General features: G+C 39.7%; 1 protein-coding gene across 17 annotated transcripts in view; it reads right to left on the bottom strand.

Moving 5' to 3' along the window:
* HIVEP2 (HIVEP zinc finger 2) overlaps positions 1-24415 on the bottom strand; it is a 203110-nt gene that overhangs the window by 25536 nt on the left and 153159 nt on the right. For 15 of the 17 annotated variants that reach the window (XM_082634067.1, XM_082634053.1, XM_082634058.1 and 12 more), the window contains 5 exons: positions 17120-17234; positions 15343-15436; positions 9154-9198; positions 2893-8448; positions 1491-1645 (listed from right to left, as the gene is read on the bottom strand). In XM_082634067.1, coding sequence (XP_082490193.1) covers positions 1491-1645; positions 2893-8061 — 5324 coding nt within the window. In that variant the 5' untranslated portion in view covers positions 8062-8448; positions 9154-9198; positions 15343-15436; positions 17120-17234. The remainder of the gene's footprint in view (positions 1-1490; positions 1646-2892; positions 8449-9153; positions 9199-15342; positions 15437-17119; positions 17235-24415) is intronic. The other 2 variants (XM_082634059.1, XM_082634060.1) reach the window with 2 other exon arrangements.

Genomic DNA, 24415 nt, shown 5'->3' with positions numbered 1-24415 from the left:
GATTCACTTTGTTATAAAGCAGAAACTAACACACCATTGTAAAGCAATTATACTGCAATAAAGATGTTTAAAAAAAAAAAAAAGGAATGATTGGGACATAGCCCATAACATGGGACAATGAAATGAGGAGAAAATTAAATATGGCCCACCCTTTTGGATCATCAAAACACAGCAATAAAATGTTCACATATGCTTTTTCATTTGTGTCCTTCGTTAGTGGAGATGGGCTCCTCAAATCATACAGTAACTGTGAAAGTCTCGCTAATCTAGTACAAGTGCACTGTTATGAAGAAGACTGTTGAATGTAAGCGTTGATTCAGTCACAGGGATCACTCAGTCTCTATAAAGTTAAAATCTCTATTTCTCTTGTTTGTGTTAAAAGATGAGGAATGTGAAAAAATACTGAGACAAGCTTCACGACTACAAACAGCTGTGGCTTTAAAAGTGGTGACAATACTAGGCATCCATCCAAGGGGGCCAACCTTACCAGGGAACCAACTTTGATAATCCATCTCCAAACTGGTAAATCTATGTGAGAAATTGATACTTCATATCACCAACCACTCAACATTTTAGAGTCAAACAGATTACATTATTTTGTTCTCCAAATATAATTAGAATAAAATCATGCTCATGGAAATATGTAAATTATAGGTCTGTTGCAAAGATAAGGTAGACACATCACAATCCCCAAACGTGGTTAACGTCCTTTAAAATTTTTAAATTTTAAAGCAGAAGTCTGGACTTTTTCTCCCCTGTGACTAGATTTAAGATAACTTTCTATCAAAATCTAAAACTGGACATTACACATACATGCAGTGTTTCTTAACTAGATAGACAACAAAATCATTGAACCTTATTACTTGAGTTTCTGCAACTCAGAATTCAACATTTAAAAAGAAATTCCTAAAGACAGAGAAACTGTCACAGACCAGAGAAGTTTGGGGAAACATGACAACTAAATGCGAAGTGGTTCCCTGGCTTGGATACTAGAACAGAAAGAGGGTATTGAAGGAATTGGTGAAATCCCAATAAGGTCTGGACTTTAGGTAATAATAAAAACAATAAAATAAAACTAGTTTCTAGGTTTATACATGAGTGTGCATGACTGCATTTTTGTAAGCATAGAATAAAAATATGTCCATTAGTAACACAACAAATGCCTATAAAAATAATACCAAAGAATGAACAAACTTAGACAATATCAAGAGTCCAGCAATTTAGTCGATTTCATATTAAATTAGAGGTATGAAAATGTAAGGCAGAAGTTCGAACCATATACGATAGGGACATTTTCATTAAAAGCAAGTCATAAAAGCAAGGGCACGAGCTCATTATCTATTACCAGACAGACTTCAGAAATGTGTATAGAAAAAGGAATTTGCTTTATGCTTCAGACCAGAGGAGATACGACTTTTCCATGCAGACACTCAGGACCATTTACGCTGAATTTAATGGAATACTTTACATTTGCACATGTGTTTCCTTACCCTCCTTCAAAGATTTTAATTCGAATGGGCTCAGCTTGTTTGGATCCAATATCCTTATCTCCATGAATATCTCCTTTCCCTCTTTCCTTTAAGATATTTCCCATTAGTTTCCTTTCTAGCTTGCTGCCAAATAAAAAGGTCGCATCAGGTTTCATCTGTAGGCCAAAAGGAGAGAATCACTTCGTATGCATTCCCTAAGACACAGAGGAAGCGCACACATCCCACTCTTCCATGATCTCTGAAAACCAGCCTAAACTCCATGCTAAAAGGCCATAGGCTGGCTACATAAAATAAGGGACAACAGGGATAAAATCAGAAAAGATGACAGTTTCTACAGAATAAATTCAACATTCTGTTAAAAAAAAACAAAACCCAGGGCTTCCTTGGTGGCGCTGTGGTTGAGAGTCCGCCTGCCGATGCAGGGGACACGGGTTCGTGCACTGGTCTGGGAGGATCCCACGTGCCGCGGAGCGGCTGGGCCCGTGAGCCATGGCCGCTGAGCCTGCGCGTCCAGAGCCTGCGCTCCGCGACGGGAGAGGCCACAACAGTGAGAGGCCCGCGTACCGCAAAAAAAAAAAAAACCAACAAGACCCCACTCGCACTGACACTGTACAACACTAATAACAATGTTAAAACATGTTCTGTTTTTGGAAGCAGCAATTCAAGCAAGCTCTATGCGTTTAGAAAATAGTCTCAAAAATTATTAAAGGGACATGGTAACTGAAATGAGTAAATATATTTTATATTTTATTTATTATATATTTTTGTTTAAGACCTCCATGTACTTCTTTATTAATTTAGCATAAATTCCAAAGTGGCCCTTATTAATATTTTTATAATCCTACATGTAAGGCAATAATTGTTCATGTAGGAATGAACCTGCTAGTCCCTTGGAAAAATGAGTTTTGAGAGAAATATATTAAAAATAAATTTTAGTAAAACGAGAGCCAGTGGGAACCACCCCTCCCTCAGAAGTTCGCCAAGTTCAGTTCTAACACCCTGCAGCCTCCTTCCTGATCTTTCCTCTCCTGTGTCCACTCCCTGTTCTATGACCTCATTTCACAATTTCCTGAAGTCCTCACATCAAAGGAAAGCTGGTCTGCTAGGTCACTAACACAGGTCGGAACGGAGAGGAACTCAAAGGAATTAGTCCCTGCGGTGGGATTTCACTGCACCCAGCTGAGGAGACACTTTGTGCTTGGTACTTGCCTAAGTACTGACTGGTACTGACCCCTCATAACTAAGTTCAGGGTCAGTGGGTAAGGCCTGTTTGCAGAGGACCCCCTCCCCAACTCTGGTCTTCATTTTACTTGTATGTTTTTTTCCGTACGTCCTTCACTACGTATTCTGCTCAGCCATCAAATCCACAACACAGAATGCTTTCAGAAACAATATTTGTTACCTGAGCAAACTGCTTCCAAGCACTTGATGACGTAAGCTTGCCGGCTCCAGGTCTGTGCATAGCAGCCAGGGTATAAATTTCTGCGGTGATTTTTTGCTTGGACCTCAGAAGAGCCAGCGTGGTCTTGGTGTTCAATCCTGATGGGTTTGGGTTACAGGAACTAATGCACCATGAAGCATATACCGAGGATTTGAAGGTGGCCTGTTGCACGTAATTGGGTTTTGTATAATTCAAGAAGCACCAACTCACAGTCGTTGTTGTCCGCAGACTGGGGAACTGCAGAATCTGCTGGAAATCTACCACGTCCGTGAAAAGAAGAGTCGAATTTGCCACTTTCCCGCTTGGGTCAGACGCTCTGGGGACCAGCACGCCGGCAGGCAGCTTCTGGCCCTTCCCTTGCTCTTCAAGCTGACTATCCCCGGGTGGCAGTGAGGAAGTCTGGGGGCTCATGCTCATATCAGACGCCGTCTCATCAATGTCTAACTCGTCGGAGGACTCTTTGCTTTCAGAAGGCCCACTGGACTTCTGCCCCAGAGCGGGGGCCCTGGAGCTTGCAGGGAAGGGCTCCCTCAAGGGCACGCTGGCAGACGGGTGGTCTTGAGATGAGGAGGGGGACGGCGAGGAGAAGGACGATGACGCTGACAGCAAGCCATCCTTCGGCTCAGAAGCACAGCCCTGTCGAACGAGCTGGGGCTTCTGTGGGCGGGAGAGATCCTTTTTGATGTCGGAGTTGGTCAGCTCCACGGCGCTGAGCTCCTCCACGATCTGTCCGTACATCTTCTCCTCCTTGACCCTTTTCTGCTGCTTTGTTTCCATGAAGAGTTCCAAGCTGCTGGCTGGAGAAAGCATCCGCTTGCTGCCTCCCAGGGTGGCGACGCTGTCAGAGGTGGAAGGTAAACATAAGGGGATCGAGGATTCCAAGCCAAGGGGTATGGTCTGAGGTACTTTCCAGATGGGGCACTTTTCCAAGCCTGCGTGCTGCCCCAACACCTGGGCAATGTTAAATCCTATCCCTTGCATGGCCGGGTTGGTTACCAGTGTTCTCTGGGTCACATTCTCGTCGACTTTGCATATGACAATGGCAGGGCTGTTCTGCCCAAGCATCTGAGAAATGCTTGTGTACATGACGCTCCCATAGGACGGTACGTGGGTCTGGATCCTAACAGGAACCACTGTTCCTGGTAAGGACTGTAAAGGCCCAGCGTTTGCTGCGGTGAACTCTTCTTGAAGAGCCTGCTCGGAGGGAGTATCTGTTGACTTGGTGCTCTCCCCTGACGGAAACTTTGGAAGAAGGTTCTTGGAGTGTAGCCCTGATGTTCCTGAATAACCCGGGTAGGTTTGCTCTTTCGTGTGCGCATAATCAGCGGATTTCTTTCCAGTGTGCTCCGCCACAGGCTCCAAGGGGTAGCTGGGGTGAACTTCTGCCTGGAAAGAAGGCTTTCCATAGCTCTTTGGAGCGTGCTGAGCCAGGGGATGGGGGAAGTGTGCCTGCCACCAGGGGGGCTGCTGAGCTGGGAAATGAACCATACAGACGGTAGGATATTGGAACTGAAACAAGGTGTTCTGGATTGGAGGAAACGGAAGAGTCTCTTGATGCGGAAATAAATGTGGCTGTTCAGTCAAGTGCTTGCTTGGAATATAGGATGTCGGTTGTATGAAGGGATTTCTCAGAGACTCCTGACTCTCCAGGTGCATGATCTGTTGCTGGGCCAGGTGGAGTGGTCCTGAGCTCAGCTGGGCACAAGGACCCACCACCTGCTTCCCTGGGTCCTCTGCCTGGAGGGCAGGAAGCACAGAGCACGGGGCGTGGTGCCACGTGGACCTGAGGCTGCCGTGCAGATGTTCCAGCTGTTCCTGCTTCACGCTCAGATCCGCGGCGGCCTCCCCCTGGGCGATCTCGGGAGAGCCACTGAAAGAAGCCTGTCGCACCAGAAAGCATTTCTTTCTCTCCCGGGATGGGGACAAGGCGGATGCCGACGCCCCTGCCACCGGAGCATGGGACAGATTCCCATAGTCAAATGATTTGCTCCGAATCTCTGGGACTTCCGTGGGGTGAGGACAAGGCATCTGCTCGGACGAGCAGCGTCGCATCTCCTTTTGGTGGTGGTGGCCGGGGACGGACAATGAGTATGAACCAGCAGGGACCGTCAGAAACTCTGAGTGCTTCCCGAACTCATCCGGCTTGGGAGGTGCCGCAAGCTTCATGGTTTCTTCTCTTTCGAAAGACATGGAGAAACTGGAGCTGTGCGACAAGTTACTTTCTTGACTGGGGCTGCGGGAGAGGCCGGTGCCTGTGGATTCAAAGCTGGATTCCCCGGAGGAGTGCTCCATATCCGCGAGCCGCAAACGCTTCTTTTTGGGCGGCAGCTTCTCGGCCGGGAGCTGGGAGAGGGTCTCACTTCTTTGGGGCCACTGAAATTCCTCCACCGGCTTTTCGGGCTCTTTACTCTGGGCCTCCTTCTCCTTCTCTGGCTTGTCAGGCTCCTCGGTCACGCGGATCTCGGGGACCTGGATGTTGTGCTGACGCACGAGGCGGGGCTGCGCGTGGTAGGGTGGCTGCGCGACCTGCTGCGAAGGGGACGGCTTCCCCCCGCCTTCCGGGCTCTCCCCGGGCGGAGCCCACTCTGGGCTCACCGGGGCCTCTGAGATCTCACTGTCACAGGTCTCGGAAGGGGACGAGGCTTTCTCCTGGGCGCTAGCGGCGAGTTCAGCGGACTCGGACCTCTCAAATGAATTGGGGCGGCTCAGCGAGTTCGTGTGCTGAATCACAGAGATCACATTGCCGGGAGGTTTCCTGCCCCCTCCGTCGGACGGCTTGTCTGAGTCAGCAGCTGCGGGTGACTCCTCGGACCCAAGCGATGGACTTCCAGATTGCAGCGGGGGTCGACACGGGTCAAAGCGCTCCGAGTGACCATGAGAAGGGTTTTCCTGGCCAGCCAGGCCGAATCCACTCCTGGCTCCTTCCTGCATCTGCAGCTTGGGCTCGAAATCTGAAGTCGCGATGCCCAGGGGCGTGCTGACGATGCTACTGCAGATCATTGGGGTGTCCTCCTCGTCCCCTACACTCTTCTCTTTCCGGCGTTTTCGATTTTCACAAGTACTTCCAAACATGGTTGGCAGTCCCTGCAACGGCCCCGAGGGATCCATGAAATACTCTCCACCGTGTTTCAAGGGGCTGATGCAGGAAACATCCCTGTAGCTCTGCTTCGGTGCCTCAGAATCCTCCCACTTCTTATAGGGCTTCCGACAGACATCATAGTCATACCCAACCCTGTCCCCGGGAATCAATTTCTTTTCCTTCAAGGATGGACCTGTGATGCTCTTTGACATCCTGCCGTGGTGTTCTGCTTCCACGTGCCCCTCCTGTACCGAAGGCAGCTCAAAAGCCGCTTGTCTTCTTAACATGCGCTGAGGGGGTATTCCTACAGTCCCTGGATAGAACACATCATCAGAGCCAGTCATCCGTTCATCAAATGAGTGACTTCCTCTCAAAGAAGGAGGAAGACTTAAATTAGTTGCTGAAGAAGTTGGCATTGAGTTGCTTCTAATAAGGGGTGAAGAGTCAACAGGAGCTTCTAGGAGAACTGGGCTGCTGCCTTGGAAACTGGCTGGATAAAGTTTTCCTTCATTCCTGATAGATGATGGAATAGCCTGGGATTGCCTTGACTCGCTGTTGAATTTAGTGGATTTCAGCATGCTTGTCTGACTGGGGTCGATCTCTCCCTTGCTTGGGATCAGCTGTGAAACAGGATCTTCAAACATCTTGACATCCAACCTGGTGTTGACGTGAGGTAATGAGTCCATGGTGCTCTTCCTACCCATCGTGGCGCGCTCCTGACTTGCGGTTGTAACACTGAGTGTATTTCTCGGACTAAGCCGACAGTATTTTCCAAAGATGATTTCTTCATAAGACTTTGCATTTGTGTTTGGAGGGCTTATCTGCTGCTCTGCACTTTCTGAGCGGGAAAAGTAACCAGAGTCAGTGCTTCCTTTACTGTGCGGGCTCAGAAGGTTTAGAGATGGCTCAGAATCTTGTCCTTTTTTCTCTGACAGTCTTAGTGCAAGTTTCTGTTTAACTGTGTGAGAGTCATCAGCCTTAGTATTTAAAGACGGATTTGGTAGCATATCAGTGCCAATATACTGAGAGCTTTCATTAGGTAAAGGAAGCCCACTTTTGGGGATAATCAAAATCGGCACCTTCATTGGACCTCCCAGTGATTCTTCCAGTGACCCATGATAGACACCTCTGCTGGCGATATCCAGCGGCATGGGTGGGCCGGGACTCATTTTGTCAGAAGCCTCAACAAACAAAGAACTCTCCTCATCTGTGTCTGTACTCTGTTCACCGTCTGAATGTATTTCTGCTTCTACGTCAATAAAACCGGCCTCTAGGTCCAATTTAGATACAGCTGACTCTGTGAAAGGGACTAATCCCGCCTTAATTGCATGGGCATGTGACTTCCTGTGCTTGTACAAATTGCTCTTTGTCTTGAAAGAGAAACCACAAGGTATACATGGATATGGCCGCTCACCAGTATGGGACCTGATGTGTTTTTTCAATACGCTGGGTTTGGCACACGCCCTGCTGCAGTAAGGGCAAATGTACTTTCCGGGCTTTTTGGGTTTGTGCTCTTTTTTGTGAGCATCTTCCGACTGTTCGATACTTTTCTGGGAGTATTGGCTATAAGCAGGGTTCAGACTTGAAATCTTTTTTCTAGGATAACCACCACTGTGGCCGTGTATAGGAAAGGAAAATAAGTCCTCGGAGGCAACAGATGGCAAAGGGCCAGGGAAAAGCCACGGAGGGCCTTCAAGGCTCTGATGTGGCTTGTTGCTGTGCATGACCCCCTGTGGCAATGAGTGCTGAGGGAAAGAGAGTGAATGTTGGCATGAATAAGGACTCAGACGGTGCGGTGGGTATTGCTTCTCTGTGACTTGCTGTGCCACTTCGCTAGGTGAGGCCAGTTTCCCAGAACCAAAGAGTTGTGCTGATGCTGTGTTTCCAATATGCTCAGGATCTATTTGTGGTTGCCGCTGTCCTTCTTGACTGCCAAAAGTGCTCATCTTAATAACAGCTGATTGTTCCTGTCTCCATCTACCTGATGCTTTATCAGTTTCTCCAGACCTTGAGGTAGCTTTTTGTCCTAGAGCTGTGTCCCCAGTGTCCATTTTGTTACACAAGGTCTCAAGTGCTAGTTTGCTTGAAAGCCGTGCAGACTCATGGAGTGTCTCCAAAGCTGTGCCTTTCAAAGCTTCCTTGCTTCCATGTTCCAGGGTGTCTGCAAACTTGCTGAGTGCTCCTTCTCTTTGGAACCTTCCACACCCACACCGTAGGCTATGGGCATTAGATGGTAATGTCCTTGGACCAGGGCTATAACACAGTTCTCTCCATTGTAGAAATGTCCATCCAAAAGCTAAGTGCAAATCTATAAAGATTTCTTATGGCATTTGAATATTTTCAACTAGGGTGAAATTGGGGTGATGAATATTCTAGGAGAAATTTTGCCCATCAACTAGAGCAAAGTTCAATTGCCAGTTTCACTAAGATAAAATGGTCTGAAAGAAAAATGAAACACAAAGAGATTGTCATAATAGTTATCAAGCAAGAAACCAAACCAATCCTAAATAAACAGCCTGAAATTGGATAAACTGAAAATTTTTTTACTCCAAGAAATCCTTTTTATAGTTGTTACATTAATTCCACAATTAAAGGTTATTAATTTCAAACAGCATTAAGTCACAAGCATAAATCTCCTCAATGCTTAACTTTTGGTCATCCTTTAAAATACCCCTTAATTTTGGTCAGAAAAGCATTTAAAGGAAAACTTTTGATACATAGTATTTATAAAATCACAAGATTTTTAAAAGCCTTCATTAAAATAAATTTAGAGTTATTTCTAACCAAGTTTTATGACTTACATGCTAAGTGTACTACATATTTCTCTATATAGATACATTTCATAGGCTAATATAAAATATATGTTAAATATATAATATAATATAATTTATAAGTATATAATACAACAGTAATATAAAATGTTATATGTATTATATGTAATGTTAATAAAAATATAGGTATATTTTACAGCTTAAAATTGGTGATTAGGAGTGATTAGAGCTAGACTAAGCCTGTAAGAATCAAAGGTTGTTGCAGAACTTTGGAAAAGGCAGAAAAGTGCATCTAAATAAAATAGTTATAAAACCTTCATAATATGGACAACAAAACGTATTTTGGGGACAATTAAAAAATATAATGATTACCTGAATGGTTTAGAGTTCTCATGGGCATGATTGTCTTGACGCTTCCTGGGTAGAAAATAAATGCAGTTAGGAAAGATTGTTCCACTAAAGTACAACATTGTTGTATGCAAATGTCAATTTAATGTTCATTATATGTAGGGCTCACAATGTTATGTACTCTAAAAAATCAGCAGGTACCTGCTTTAGAAAACACTGCACTAGAGTAGTAAACCTAATACTGATTGACACTGTGTCCAAAAACAACTCAAGGAGAAAAATTCTTTTTAAACTTCAGATTCATATTTTCTAAGATATAATATTAATATATTAAAACATCTTAGACTTTTGACTCAATAAGCCTGGTTCTAGTTTTTTAGATATTAAAAAGTTGAGAATAGTGGGTTTTTAAAAAATTTAACCTATAGGTTTAAACATTTAAACATATAAATATCCTTTTTAGGAAATTTGCATGACAGCAAAGTGAAGGAGTCCTCCAGATGACTATGAATGGCTCAGGAAAACTTGACAACTTAGAAACTATCAGATTTTAAGTGAATACTCAATTTCCATAAGGGAATGGCCAATGTCGTACCCAGAGGATTCTGAGAACTTCAATGCTCAACTCTATCAATTACGACACTAGCTGAGGTATTTCCTTGATAGGCAATGTAGAAGTGCTTATCAAAGTAAGAAAGCTCATACCCTTTGGCTCAGAAATTCCATTGCTGGAATGTATCCTCACGGATGTACACAAATGCACAAAGTTATATGTACAAGGATTAATTCAGTCATAAAATCCAGCCATTTAAAAAAATTAAGTATAGCTATAAGTACTAATATAAAAACTCATTCAGGAGATAGTAACATTGGATGTGAAAAAAAAGTTTATTGCACCCTAGAATGTATTTTATAGTCTCATTTGTGTAAAAGATAAACAGGCAATAAACAGAAAATTTCTGCAAGGATGCCAAACAGCTTTTACATTGGTTAAATCACATAAATGGAGCCAGGGAGTCAGAAGAAGGGACACAGGAAGGGATTTCTACTTTTAACCTTATGATTTTTGGTAATCTTTATTTTTGCTTATTTTTTTAACCCGGGCATGTTCACATTTTAAATAAAATACTGGTTAAGAAAAAGGATGCCACCATGTAAACGTACTGTAATTTCCCAAACTAAAACTCAAATACTGATTTTATTTCCATGACCAATTTGCTCCCTAATACAGAATGCTACTTTGATGATGATAGTAGTTGCACTTAGAAAGGGTGGAAAACATGGAAATTCCCACAGGAACAATAAATCTTTTGGATGAGAAATCAGAAGCCCCCACGTATTTGTAGCAAGGTATCTATAATCAAAAAGTCTTTCTGCTAATAGCCATGAAGCACAGTAGGTTTGTAAAGCAGTTGTCAGAAAACTAAACAACAAGCATATTAACTTTGGTTTGCTAAAAAGTTTTACTATTGAATTACATTTTTCCCCGCACAGTGATTTTCCTATGAATCCTTCTATAGGTAAAGAGGCAAACACTGAAAGAGAAGTGATGGCTTCGTTAGACTTCAATGCAGATAAGAAGAATAAGCATCGTTAAGCCCAAATTGGCTGAATTTTTGTTTAATTAACTACATACTTAAGGTTCATGTAGACACAATCTCTGTCGGACCTTTAGAGGTAACACCCTCCAAAGTGAAGTACAGTGTATTTCCAATTTAAGTCAGAAGCTTTTGCACATCTTTCCTTAATTAGGAGTCAGAGCTTGAACTGAATAACTTCTAGGTTGCTTTTCATATTTATTATCTTATCATGGTATTGATCTATGCATGCAGTTCTGTTGACGGTGATAACAGGATGATGACTGCTGTTTACTGTGTGCTTACTACATGCACTGGTAGAGTTATACTGGTATAGAGCTTCATGACGGTCCTATGACACAGGTGTTATTACCCATATATACAGTTGGGGATGATACTTAGGGTCAGAACCAGAATCAAATCCAGGTTTGGCAGACCGCCAAGGCTTAGGGGTCTCACCTCCCCAACTAGCACCTGCCACCCCCAGCTCAACTGCTAAGTTTTATCACAATGTAAAATAATACATCTTCAAGAATATTTTCTCCTAAATATTTTCACTTGACTCCAATACTTCCAATGCTTGAATATTTCATGGTCCTGGGAGAATATTTGAGTTTTGTATGGATTTCAAACAAATCCATAGTGTAAATGATGTTCAAAATCTTTATATTAAAGTATTAATGAAGACAGCTCCTCGTGAGAACATGATTAATTCTCATGACATACAACTGTTTTACTTTGTTCTTTGAAAAGCATTACTTTTAAGTAAAGTAAGAACCTCACAAGTGAAAATTAGGCATATGGTCACTTCCCATTCCTTGGTTTACATAAAATATATAATTTTGTTTAAAACACGGACTTCAAGTTAAACACGTACATAAAATTTTATGAAAAACAGGACTGGGATACTATATTTAATAATTAAATAGAATGTAGTGTTTTCATTTAGCAACAAAGCAATAACTTTTTAAATCAGATTTAATTTTTATGGTTTATAGTAAAAAATTAAAATTATTACACCCTAAACCAGACATATACAATTCTTATTCACTAAGAACATATCATAAAAAGAGAATCACCAAATAAACTTCAAGCAAAAGCAATAATATTTTGCTATTAAAGAACAGACCAGAGATGAAGAAAAGTGATTTACATAAAATTCAAAAGTAGACAATTAATGGTCAGAACAAAAATTATCTAGAATAGTTATTTAATTTTTGATGGGTTTAAGTTTTAGAAAAGGGCTCGTCAAAAAAGTCACACCTTGGGCTTCCCTGGTGGCACAGTGGTTGAGAATCTGCCTGCCAATGCAGGGGACAGGGGTTCGAGCCCTGGTCTGGGAAGATCCCACATGCCGCGGAGCAACTAGCCCCGTAAGCCACAATTACTGAGCCTGCGCGTCTGGAGCCTGTGCTCCGCAACAAGAAAGGCCGCGATAGTCAGAGGCCTGCGCACTGCAATGAGGAGTGGCCCCCACTTGCCGCAACTAGAGAAAGCCCTCGCACAAAAACGAAGAACCAACTCAGCCATAAATAAATAAATAAAATTAAAAAAAAAAAAAGTCACACCTTCTATTTTTATTTTTAAAAAATCAATTTTGCCGATCTTAACAGAAGACCGTCCTGTATTCCAATAGCATTTATTATCCAGAAAATGTTTTAAAATTCACAGCTTTGATCCCAGTAAAAAGTGACAATTATGCAAATAGCTTTGGTCAGGAAAACCTCCTCCTTTTAAATTTCTATGACAAACCTGCCTAAGATGTCCTACCATTTCATCATGAAATTAGATAAACCCAGTGCCATGCTCCCTACTGCTGTTCAGAGAAGAGCTTCTGTCCTTCTGTCTGAGCTGGAGATCCCAGAAGTATCAGGGACACCTCTGGTCTACAGAGGTGAACTACAGTGTCTAACTTTTCACTTCAGTGAAAGACTTAATTAAGAATATTACTAGGGAATTGGAAATCACTCCTATTTCACATGAACCCTTTACATGAGATTTTAAACATATCTGAGCATATAATATTCTCTCCAACACCATCCTTGAACAGCCTTCAACTAACTGCTATCCATAAAATCACTCTCCTTCTTGGAGTTTCTGAGGCGTATAGCAAGGTAGATTGGAGAAAACAGGAGTGATAGGTCCTTGGGGAACTTATTGATCATATTCATGAACCAATAAGAACATGGACTCTTTTCATTAATCTCTTGTCTTCAGTTGCTTTATCTTGGAAACTGAAAAAAATTCTGCAATGCAGACTGTTTGCACCATAGATCTATTCCTGGGCATGGCATGTCTGTCTAGTGTTCAAAGTCTCTTTGCTGCTCTCCTCAACTTACACTTAGGGAAAAAAATTCACTTGAAAATCCATAAGGCTTTCAAAGTTTAAGACAAAGTTTGATAATGACATTTGTCTTTTTTTGCTAGGTGATACTATTACATAGCCATCTTACTCTACCAACAATGGCATAAATTCCTGAGCTTGTGCTGTATTACTTAAATGTATGAAAATGCTTATAAGATAGGGAAATATTTTCCTTGGATCTCAGAATATTATTATAAACCATCAAATGTATTATTGTATAAACCTGCAATTTTACCAAAATTTTCTCAATAAAGATCTACTTGGAGCTATAAAGATCCATAGTAATTACAGCTACATTACTTCTCTATGATTGTGTAGATTCATTTCATTTTTCATACTCTAACTGTGTGTTAAAAGTAAATCTCTGGTTTTCCCAATTCATTGATATGTCTAAAAATGCAATATTCGAGCAATCCTCATATGAAAAGAAAACAGCCAGTTATCATTTCATTCTCTGAGATTTCTTTATATGGTAACCAAACCCGCGCAAATTCATTTTTGGCATCCATTGCCAACAAAGGAACGGTATTCCAAACACAGCTTCACATTGACATTTAAAATTTTCCCTAATGCCTTTGAGTGCTCTGAAAGGAGGAGGATATTTTGCAAGAGGATATAACTTTTGGCTTTCCTGTGGATGGTGCTCCAGCCCATAGGAGTCCTTCGGTTGGTAAAGAAAGGCAAGCATTGTCTAGCAGGCTCAGTGCATTTTTCAGAGGGGGGTAATATTGAAAAAGACACTACCCTCTGCGTGGCTATTTCAGTGGTAATGGAAATAAGGGAATTGAGCAGAAGAAAAGAAAATGATATTACTTGGAAGAGTTGCCATTTTTCTAAAAGTGTGCCCACTCCCTTGGCCACGCTTCAGTCCCACTCAAATAAATCTGGCACCCAGTTAAATAATTTCCTCAGACAGGCCCTGAAAGGAAAGGCACAGAAACAGCCTCCCGTATAGACCTCCACAGAGGTCTCTTCAGGATAACAGCTGGGTGGGATTGGCAGAAGGGCAGCCTAGCTCTGCAGATGAATAAAGGCCTACAGTATCCAGGGCTGTCAATCTGGGATCTTTTGCTTAGAAAAACACTATCTCAGAAAAAAACTTTACCTCAGGAAATTAATCATTACTTGAGTGGTGGCAAAAGTCAAGTGAGCATTAAATAATAACATCCTAGATAATAATGGTATAAAATGATGGCAACAAACACTACTTCTCTGCTTCCAATGTTTTAATAATAAAACATTTCAAACAAATTAAAATGGTTATTTGGGTTTTTGTAGTTGAGAATTTGGTGGTATTACACGTGTAAAAAATATATGTCTTCTGATAGCAATTACTAGACAAAAATTTAGAGGCCATTTCCATATATTTGCTTTCAAAATGCCATAGATCAACTACAAAATATTTTAGGAAATACATGAGCATCTCGGAGCACCGTTGCTTTAATGCTGACGGACCCGCAAGTCACTACCACATATGAGTACCGGATGAAGGAAACAAGGATCTACCGAAAAACCATGACCAGTGCCAGAGTCCAACTGAATACTGACTTATTTCCACAGGATGATTAAAAAAAGGCACCTTCCTGAGAGCCAAATTCATTATAAATGCTTCTTTTATTAGTAAAAACTCCCATAACAACCCTAGTTCTCCCTAAACGGAGCAAGTCGCCAATATGAGGAGGATACTGTATACGATAAAAAACCCTGCCAAGCAATTCAGAGAACTTTTGGAGAAAAGTAAAGAGATTGTGATGATCACCCTCTAATTGGACATATATTAAAATCTAATTTGACATTTAAAGCCTAATGGAAAACTGAACTATATTTTTTTCCATGTTGGCTACAATGAGTGCAGATAGTTTGCATATCTGTTCAGAGTATTTATGACTTATTTTGACTATAGCATGCTAATTTTAATATTTTGTCATAAATGTTTCTTGGCAATTTTTTTACAACTATGATTTTGCTCTTCTGGTGCAATGTGTCCCCATTCTATAACAAACGTTATTAGGATTTACTACATAGAATTTTGCATGAAAGTAAACTGTGCCAGAAAGTAATTCTCTTAAATGAGGCTATCTCAATTAAGCAAATTATAATTAAAACTGGACTATTATGAAAAACAAAACAAAACCTTCACTATATTTCTCTCCAAATAGCATATACATTGTTTCTTCCCAGACTGGAAGACAAAGTCAATTCACATACTGGTGTGCAGTAAGTTAAAACTGCTTTTCAAGTTCAATGTAAAAACAATAGAATATTATTAACCTGTTATCCTCATATCAAAAAACTGCATCATAACCGTCTTTGCTATCCACGATGCCACTCTCTCCACAGGAACTCATGCACAACTTCTGGGAATCTAAAAAATGAACAAGAAGATTTTTTAAATGATGACACTTGAAGTGAATTTAACAGACATGCTTATTCTTCACTCATAGAGATGCCTTCCTTGAGAAAAGAAAATCTGGAACTGGACCTCTCGAGAAGATTTTTTCTTTCAAGAAAAAATTTCCTTTCTTTTCACATAGTTTAAATCTTTTGAATAAGTACTTGCATTATAAGAGAATTGTCTGCAACAGCAAACGTGGAAGCAATTTGGAAAATAATGCTAGAGTTAAAACGATGTATTGGAACTAGAAATTATGCCACTGCAATCCACGATACAATCCTGTCTTAAAGCTGAGATTCCCACAAAACTTCTTTTGGTGCACCAGCAACTAAACTCCACAGGATGAAGAACCTCATAGAAAATTCTTTTCTATAGTTTATTTCAGTAATGTTATGTTCTGTGCTAAAATTAATTTCTAAAATAGGAAGCCAAAACCAACCAAAGTAAAATCCTGAGACATAACAAACTCTGGAAAGTAACAAAGAAAGGAACTTTCTCATACTTAGAATTAATGTATTCAAGTCTGATCCAAAAAAAAAAAAAAAAAGCATAGAAGGTCAGTCAAACTACTTAATCCAAATAGATTAATCAGTCAACCATCTTAAGATGGTTTATCTCCTGGTAAAAAAGGCTCATATAAAAATATTACTACATATCCATAGATATCTATTGTATATTTGTTCATTTTTAAAAACATTGCTCTTTCTTCCAGACAAGTTGTGTTTCATAGGAAGGACCAAAGCATCAAGTCAGGACAGTTAAAATGTGCCTTAATCTACTACCGCGTCATGTGAACGTTCAAAATGCTTAAAGGAAGCAGTTAGCTTTAATTTTCTCCTCCTTTCTGCACATCACTGCAGTAGCACTTCAGGACACCCTGTGCACTTTGCAACATGAATCATTATAAGCAAGTAGGCCCACTCGGTTCCTCAAAAGACACAAAAGGTGCAAAAATAGCTTCTGCAATTGAAGCAAGAACCACGTCAGCAGCCAGATGAATGTGGGTGGTCAGATAAGATTCTGTTGCTGCAAAGGGCAAATTATTAAGCGAATGCTAGATTTATTTTCTTTTTTAACTTTGTTCTTCTTGCCTCAAATCAACCATTTGCTGGCACTTAAATGACTCTTGACAAGCTCTACCATTCTCAAAATTGAAAGCTTCATCAAAGCCAAAGAACATGATTGATTAAACACTGAGAGAACAGTGGTGGGGTCCTTCATATATATATATGATAATTAACCACATCCATATTAACAAACCAAAGAGCACCTCTTTTGAAAAAAAACAAGTTAAAATGCTAAAAAAACAAAACAAAACTGTATGTTGGCAACACGACCTAAGCTAAAGTAAAGCATGGCATCTCGCAGATAAAAAAGAATAAATCACTGAGCTATTTTGCACTCTGAACAGAATTCACCCAAGACATAAATGGGCCAAGATTCTATAGATACAGCTATTTATAGGGAACAAAAACTTGCAGTATTCAGTGACTACCTATGATTGGCAATCCCACAGTCATTGAACTAAGAGTTAAAAGAGTAAAGGAGAACTTAATCCTCAGAAGGCTAGCACTGACACCCACTCCTTCCAGCTGTGTTGCAAATATAGACAAGCACCCAACCATTCCCTAACCCAGAAACCATCATTCCTACCAACAGCTTCCACAGGCAAAAGAGAGCACGTAAGTCCTCCAGACAAGCTGTGTCAGGGGCAGTGTTCCCAGTTCTGACTCTACTTTTCCAGTCTTAATCTCCAGGACTATGGCTCCTGGAAATAGAAAATAGTTGTCTCATGATATGCACATATATCTGGAATTTTAGATTTAGAAGATCCCGCTTTTCACTCACTAAGGGGATTTGAAAATTGTTTCTGTTGTCTGGATTGCTAGGCATGACCTCTTCAATAATCGGTTTTCCCTTGAAGAACAAAAAAGCGGTGGTCATAATGTTCTACTTATATTTTACCTCACAGAAGCTTCCAGGTAATTAGTGTGATTTTTAAAGCAAAGATCTAAATGATATTAACATGAAAGATGTGACACCAAGCTTGGGGATTTTGCACAAATCATTTTGTTGCAGTTGAATTAGTAGTGGCCTCTACAAGGGAGGTAATTATTGTTACTATTAAAATAAAGACATAGAGATAACCATCTCAGAAATTTGTTTTTGCATTAATTTTAATTGAGTTTTTGTGCCTCAGTTTCTTCATCAAAATAAAAGAAAAATATTTCCTCAAACAGTTTTTGAGAATTTGGTATTACAACTCATGCTTATGTTTCCTAGAAATCAGCAGTTCACATAGCATACTTTTTAAACAATGGAATAAAGGAAAGAGAGACTTTTCATTTCTTTAAGCTTTACTTTTAGGTTTTTAGAGTCATAAGAAATCACTATGCAATGAAACCTTAATATTCAATAAAATTAACAAGTTTTCAGAAAATTGTGTTAACAGATCTTGTTAAATATCCCCAAGTCATTTAAAATTCATTCCTAAATATGAGGTGAAAATTATCCTTCACTTTACTAACAAAGTAAAGACTGATTTTTCTGTTGTCTGCAGGTTTATAGGAGAGTGCCTTTAAAATATTTTCCAATCCTCCATCTACTATTTGTAACAAACGCTTGGAAAGTTTAAGCATTATTGTTTCTCAGCCTTTCCATTTTTAGAAAAAAAAATCCTTGGCATTAGATATTTATTATTGGATGCTTACAGGTTATTATTACTAAGCTAAGCAAAGGTCATGTTGAGCTATGATTAGATAAGTAGGTAGATAGATAGATAGATAGATAGGCAGAGACAGATTTTTTAAAAAATATCCATTGTTGGTAAGATTCTTTATTATTTCATTTCTCTATTCTTCCAAATTATTTTAAGACAGGTTATGATTTAATGGTTTACTACGGTTAAGGCTTTATTGGCAAACTTCTCGTGCAAATATAAGTGCCTCTCATCACTCCTTTTTCTGAGGTTAAACACATACAAACTAGATCATAATTTCAGTAGAAAAGCCAATAAGATATACCAGTTACACTTTAGATGAGAGTTGTCACAATTAAAAGTAATAATTATGTGCATCAACTCTATGGAAAAAGTGGCAAATAGGACCTGGAAACAAGATATGATCTTTATATTTCTTAGTTAAAAGGAACATTTAAAAGAATGAACACCACTCTTCATATACTAGAGAAGAGATACTTCTTTTATAGAAGGGAGTAGAAGGGATTCAAAAGTACTAGGTAAAGTTGGGAGGAGAGTACTGAAAGATAAATGCACGCTCATGATACACTTTATTAAAGTGTACCAAAAGTGTACCAAAAGAAGCAACTTTTCCCTGCTACAAAAAAGACTCTAAATGGGGTCACTGTTCCACCTGGAGTATCTGGAGGGGCAAGGTAAGAGGCACTTAGGAGGTGGTAGAGAAGGCAGTTATAGGCTGGGAAGATACACACAAACACATACACACACACACACAACACACACACACATAAACCCTGATCAGTATGATGATTTGATTATAAGCTCAGATCTTAAGAAACATTTATGATATGAAGGTAAATGTTGGGATTGAGTTCGGAATGTAAAGAAGATGAAAAAGGGTTAAAGAGATACAAGTAGGAATGGGAAAGAGTGTTAATCTGGGAGCATGGGGCAGTTCATTGCTGGGACAACTAAGCAGAAGGCTTTGAAAAGTCAGAAGTGTGTCTGGGAAAAAGGAGTTTTCACAAGAGGAGGATGGGGCAAACTGAGTCAAAATTCGCCTACTCTGCCATTTTGTTTAGGGTTCCGGTTCTGGAAACTGCCGTAAAAATGATCTTAGAGCTACCTTTGGTCTACTGCCACTTCTCAGCAGGTCCTCAGTGCTGGAGCACAGAAAAGATACAAAATAAAAGCACTGTGTAAATTAGAACTACTAAAAGCACAAAAAAGTAGGTACATGCGAATTAGTGATTGTAACTTAAGCCTCCTTAACTAGGGTTTCTGACTATTTTATGATACTTTTAGAAACTTATAGAATGTCCATATTTGTCAGAAAATGAGCTAAGTTTACAAAATACAAAAATGGAAAAGGCAAGCTCTACATTTAAGAGCTCAGAGCCTAGAAGGGAAACACGTGTGAACAAATAAGTGCAACAAAGTGTTTTAGGTGCTTTGAGAAAAATATAAACACAGTACAGGGGGAGCACAAACGAGGAAGTGGCCAACCCTACTAAAAGAAGTAGAAAAGGCTTTAGAGAGGCAGTGATACTGAGTAAGTCTTTAAAGAAAACTATGTATGCTAATATACAAAAGTTCTCAGTGTTAGATTTAGAGATAAATACATTATCAGATGAAATAAAAACATAAGACTATCATTCCTGAGTTGCATATACTTTATTTTAGTGTGGTGAAAGCTTGGTTCATGGGGAAGCTTAGGAATAAGGTGAATGTTCTAGTTAATACAACCTTATGGTTAGGTAAAGACCACAGAGAATTAATTTTTGTTTTAACATCTGCTAGTGATTATTTTCCAAAGTACATTAGCCTTCTCCTTGAGTTAATTATAGTCTCCTGAACATAATTTAATCTTTCTTTGATGATTCAGGATCGTATAGTGTTCTCTGCTCTGTACTCTGCATCTGGACTGTGATTGTCTGGTACTGGCAATGCAAACTTCTCCCCAACGTGTATTCTTAAACACATGTCAAGTTTTCTAAGATCAGGGTTGTAACTGAGATTTTTTTTCCTGACCACATATCTGACATCAGACTAACTTATTTTAAGAGCAAATATATAACTATCCACTGCTATCACAATTACTTGTTGAGCTTATTCTAAATCATATAGAGAGTATTTAGTATTGTGAAATATTTTAGAAATCATTGAATCTATCAGCCAAGATAAGAGGGAAAAAAAAGCTGAGAACCAGATAAGTTAAAATACTTGCTTAAGGACTCATAGGTGGTTATGAACGAGTCTGGGCTATAGCTTAGGTCTTCAACATTTCAAGTCAACTATTTTCCGTTATCCATATTACTATCTTATTTAAAGTGTATTAATCTGGCCCCATTGCAGAAACTGACTGAATGAATAAAGGAATAAAAAAATGAAGAATAAATAAAATTGAACTTAGAATGAGCAAAGACATTTATCATCCATACCTTAAAGCTAACCAGTCAAATGAACAGAAAATAACAGTAGCTAAAAACCAATGTTTCATTAAACTGTTTATCAATTTTTATTCCCAAAGCAAGGACAGCTCTTTCATTGACAGTCAATGGAGGTAAGCCCTTCGGTTCATAAAATCAAAATTTCACCAACAAGGCCTATAGACATATGGTACCCCATCTCCACAGGTACTACTTCTCTTGCAGGATGGTGTTTGCTGACTTGCTTTTGCAAAAGAACGGGGCCAATTAGACGTTTTGTATAATTAAAAAAAATTTTTTTTTGTTTTCTCATGTGTGATACATTTTATTTTATATTCTCACTTTTATTTTTCTTTCCCTTCCTTTCAATTCCCTCTATTCTATCTCTTAATAACATTATGGCAGGTAAATAACTCCTTCTTGCCAAGCTATCTTAAATATTTATTCTTTAACTTGATATTTGGAGGATAAAGCCAAAGGAGGACTATTTGACTACTATACTCTAATGAGAAATATGACATAACAAAGTCATAACTTCAAGGTATTGTTCTCTCCAGTTTTATCTTTTATAGCACTTATGGTTACTAGTTGGTTACTATTTCAGTATACTTAAATAAGGTCATAACTCTTTCTGCAATTCTCCTTTTACTCCTGGACTGCCAAGATTAGCATAAAGAAAAGCCAAGGTTAACTCTGGAGTATGTAAACAAAGAGAATGAAGAAATCAAATGGTAAAATATGCATTATATTCTTGAGTATGCATAAAACAGGCTGACCTTGCCTGAAGGAAAATCCATCTCTTAGGGAAGAGCCTCCCACATCAATGGAAATAATACCAAAAGTAATGAAAGCACAGCTGAAAACTTGAATTGCATTCCAGTATTTCATGCTACAATTGATTCTCAGATGTAATGAAAAAAATTGTTTTCAGTCTCCCTCCCCTAGGTCCACAATACAATAAAGATCCTTCGAAAAGAAATCAAGGCAAGGCCTATGTCATTTCATATAACCTAATCAGATGGGCCCTATCCACTGTTAGTAACTGAGCTGCTGAAATAATCAATTCTGTATCTTCTCTTGAAAGCTTTACAGGGAATGGGGAAATTGACTCATGCGCCAGTGTAGAGGTATACAACCTCAAATCTTTTTTTTTTTTTTTTTTCGGTACGCGGGCCTCTCACTGTTGTGGCCTCTCCCGTTGCGGAGCACAGGCTCCGGACGCGCAGGCTCAGTGGCCATGGCTCACGGGCCCAGCCGCTCCGTGGCACGTGAGATCTTCCCAGACCGGGGCACGAACCCGCGTCCCCTGCATCAGCAGGCGGACTCTTAACCACTGTGCCACCAGGGAAGCCCCAACCTCAAATCTTGATTATACACTGTCCAAGGATTGGTGAGGCAACAAAATAAATAAATGACAGGGTACCAAACCTCAAGAGTTTAGAAATGGACATAAGGTTAGAAAACAACAAATAATCTGAATATCAGTTATTAACAGAGTTTAAGAAAGCACATGCTCAAGAAGGGTTTGAACAACCAGGTAGGACTCAACAGAGGTCAGTGGTTCAAATGGAAGCCATGCTTCATCCAAATGAAGTAACCAGAACAGCTTTATAATCACCTCTGCTATGTGGTTATTCAGGTACTTCCCTGGAACTTTGATAAACTCTGGATGGCATTTATATTTTCAGCCTCATCTTGGAGTATGTCATCACCTACAAAGTTTAAGGCTAGAAAAATGCTCAAGTTTCAAGCAGGTGTTTATAATATCCTAATAGGCAAACTCTGTCAGACAGTTCCAGAACTTCATCTACTGGCTCATTCACTCAGTCAAATGATATTTTTTCCAAAGCTTATATATACTAATGTAATGAAATAAAATATTATTGGAAATAAAATTTCATATTACTTTGAGTTTGAATCTAGATATTATTGTCTCAGTTATCCATCTAATAATTTATATCAATTTCAACGACACCAAGTATGAACTCAAAATAATGTACACGTGTGGAATTCAAAGATAAATAAGACAAGAATCCTTTTTTCAAAGAGCTTCCTGTCTAGTGTGTGAGAAAACCATATAAACAACAAGTTGTAAAAGCTACAGAGGTGGGCTTCCCTGGTGGCGCAGTGGTTGAGTGTCTACCTGCCAATGCAGGGGACACGGGTTTGTGCCCAGGTCCGGGAAGATCCCACGTGCCGCAGAGCAGCTGGGCCCGTGAGCCATGGCCACTGAGCCTGCATGTCCGGAGCCTGTGCTCCGCAACGGGAGAGGCCACAACAGTGAGAGGCCTGCGTACAGCAAAAAGAAAAAAAAAAAAAAAAAGCTACAGAGGCATAAAATGATATTATGGGAGTACGGAAACAAGAGACTGGGCATGCTACACTCTCTTAGGTCTTAAAAGAATGCTAGGATTTGGTAAGTAGAGATGCAGAGGAAAGGCATTTAATATGAACATATCACCGTGCAACAGAGAAGAGCAGGGGATACTGAAGAAATAGCCGGTGTGACTAGAACATTTGGCATATAGAGGTAATGGGAGTGAGGGCTGAGAAGGAAAGGTGGTGACAGATGGTAAGGGAACTTCGTTTGGTAGACAGTGATTGCCATCAGAGACTGCCATAATCAGACATTTTAGAAAGTTCACACATATCTCATCTCTTTCCATCCCTTCTTGGGCAAACTACAAATGTGTTACCTGAAAAAGAAACAAGATTGAGACGAAGTTTGTTTTAAGATAAAGAAGGCTTGGGGTTTCCCTGGTGGCACAGTTGTTAAGAATCCACCTGCCAATGCAGGGCACACGAGTTCAAGCCCTGGTCCGGGAAGATCCCACATGCCACGGAGCAACTAAGCCCGTGTGCCACAACTACTGAGCCTGCGCTCTAGAGCCCGTGCTCTGCAACAAGAGAAGCCACCACAGTGAGCAGCCTGTGCACGACAGCGAACAGTAGCCCCTGCTCGCCGCAACTAGGGAAAGCCCATGCACAGCAACAAAGACCCAACGCAGCCAAAAATAAAAATAAATAAATTTATTAAAAAAAAAAGATAAAGAAGGCTTGAAGCTAAGGGGGGAAAGATACAAGTGATAAGATCATTAGGGAATAAACTATTGGCAAAGTAGGAAAGAAAAGGAAACTCAAAGGCATAAATTAAAGGATCAGTTTCAGAAGAAAGAATGAAAACTTCTGTTTTAGACTGGAGGAGAGGAAGGAATAATGAAGCAAGATGACCTTTTAGATAGAGAGAAAAGAAACTGAGAATTCTCCTTAAGATGTTCTTAATCTGCTCAGAAAAGTAGAAGGCTGGTCATCTGATGGGTGTGAGGGAGCTAGAGCTTGCTGAGGGGCCTGATGAGTCTAAACAGCTATTTTCCCCAAGTACTTAATGCATTTAACAGTCTTAGGAAGACTACTATTTCTTATTAGGCTATTTAAGAGAATATTTTGCACCAGAATATATGTAAAACTTATCTAAGTTGATAAATATATCTAAATAACATAATTATATCAAATAATACAATAAAATATATAAATTTATCTTTTATTTTTCACTAAAACTCTGAAGATGATGAACTATATAAGCCACTATCTATGAATAGTAGATTTAAAACAATTTAAAAAAACTTTATATACTCTTTTTTTTTTTTTACTGTTTCTTTAAAAGAACAGCTGTGGAGATCTTCTACTATAAACATGAAAACTTATCTATGATTGTAGAAATGTTGTAGAGTTTAAAAGATCAAACTGTTAGTTAATATCTGGATACAGATTCCTTACCTTATTGAATTAACTACATATATTCAACCACATATGAAATATACT

This window comes from Mesoplodon mirus, assembly GCF_964341445.2.
Source record: "Mesoplodon mirus genome assembly, chromosome: 10".
In the NCBI taxonomy this organism is placed as follows: Eukaryota; Metazoa; Chordata; class Mammalia; order Artiodactyla; family Ziphiidae; genus Mesoplodon; species Mesoplodon mirus.
This window is presented reverse-complemented; position numbering and strand designations above follow the sequence as displayed.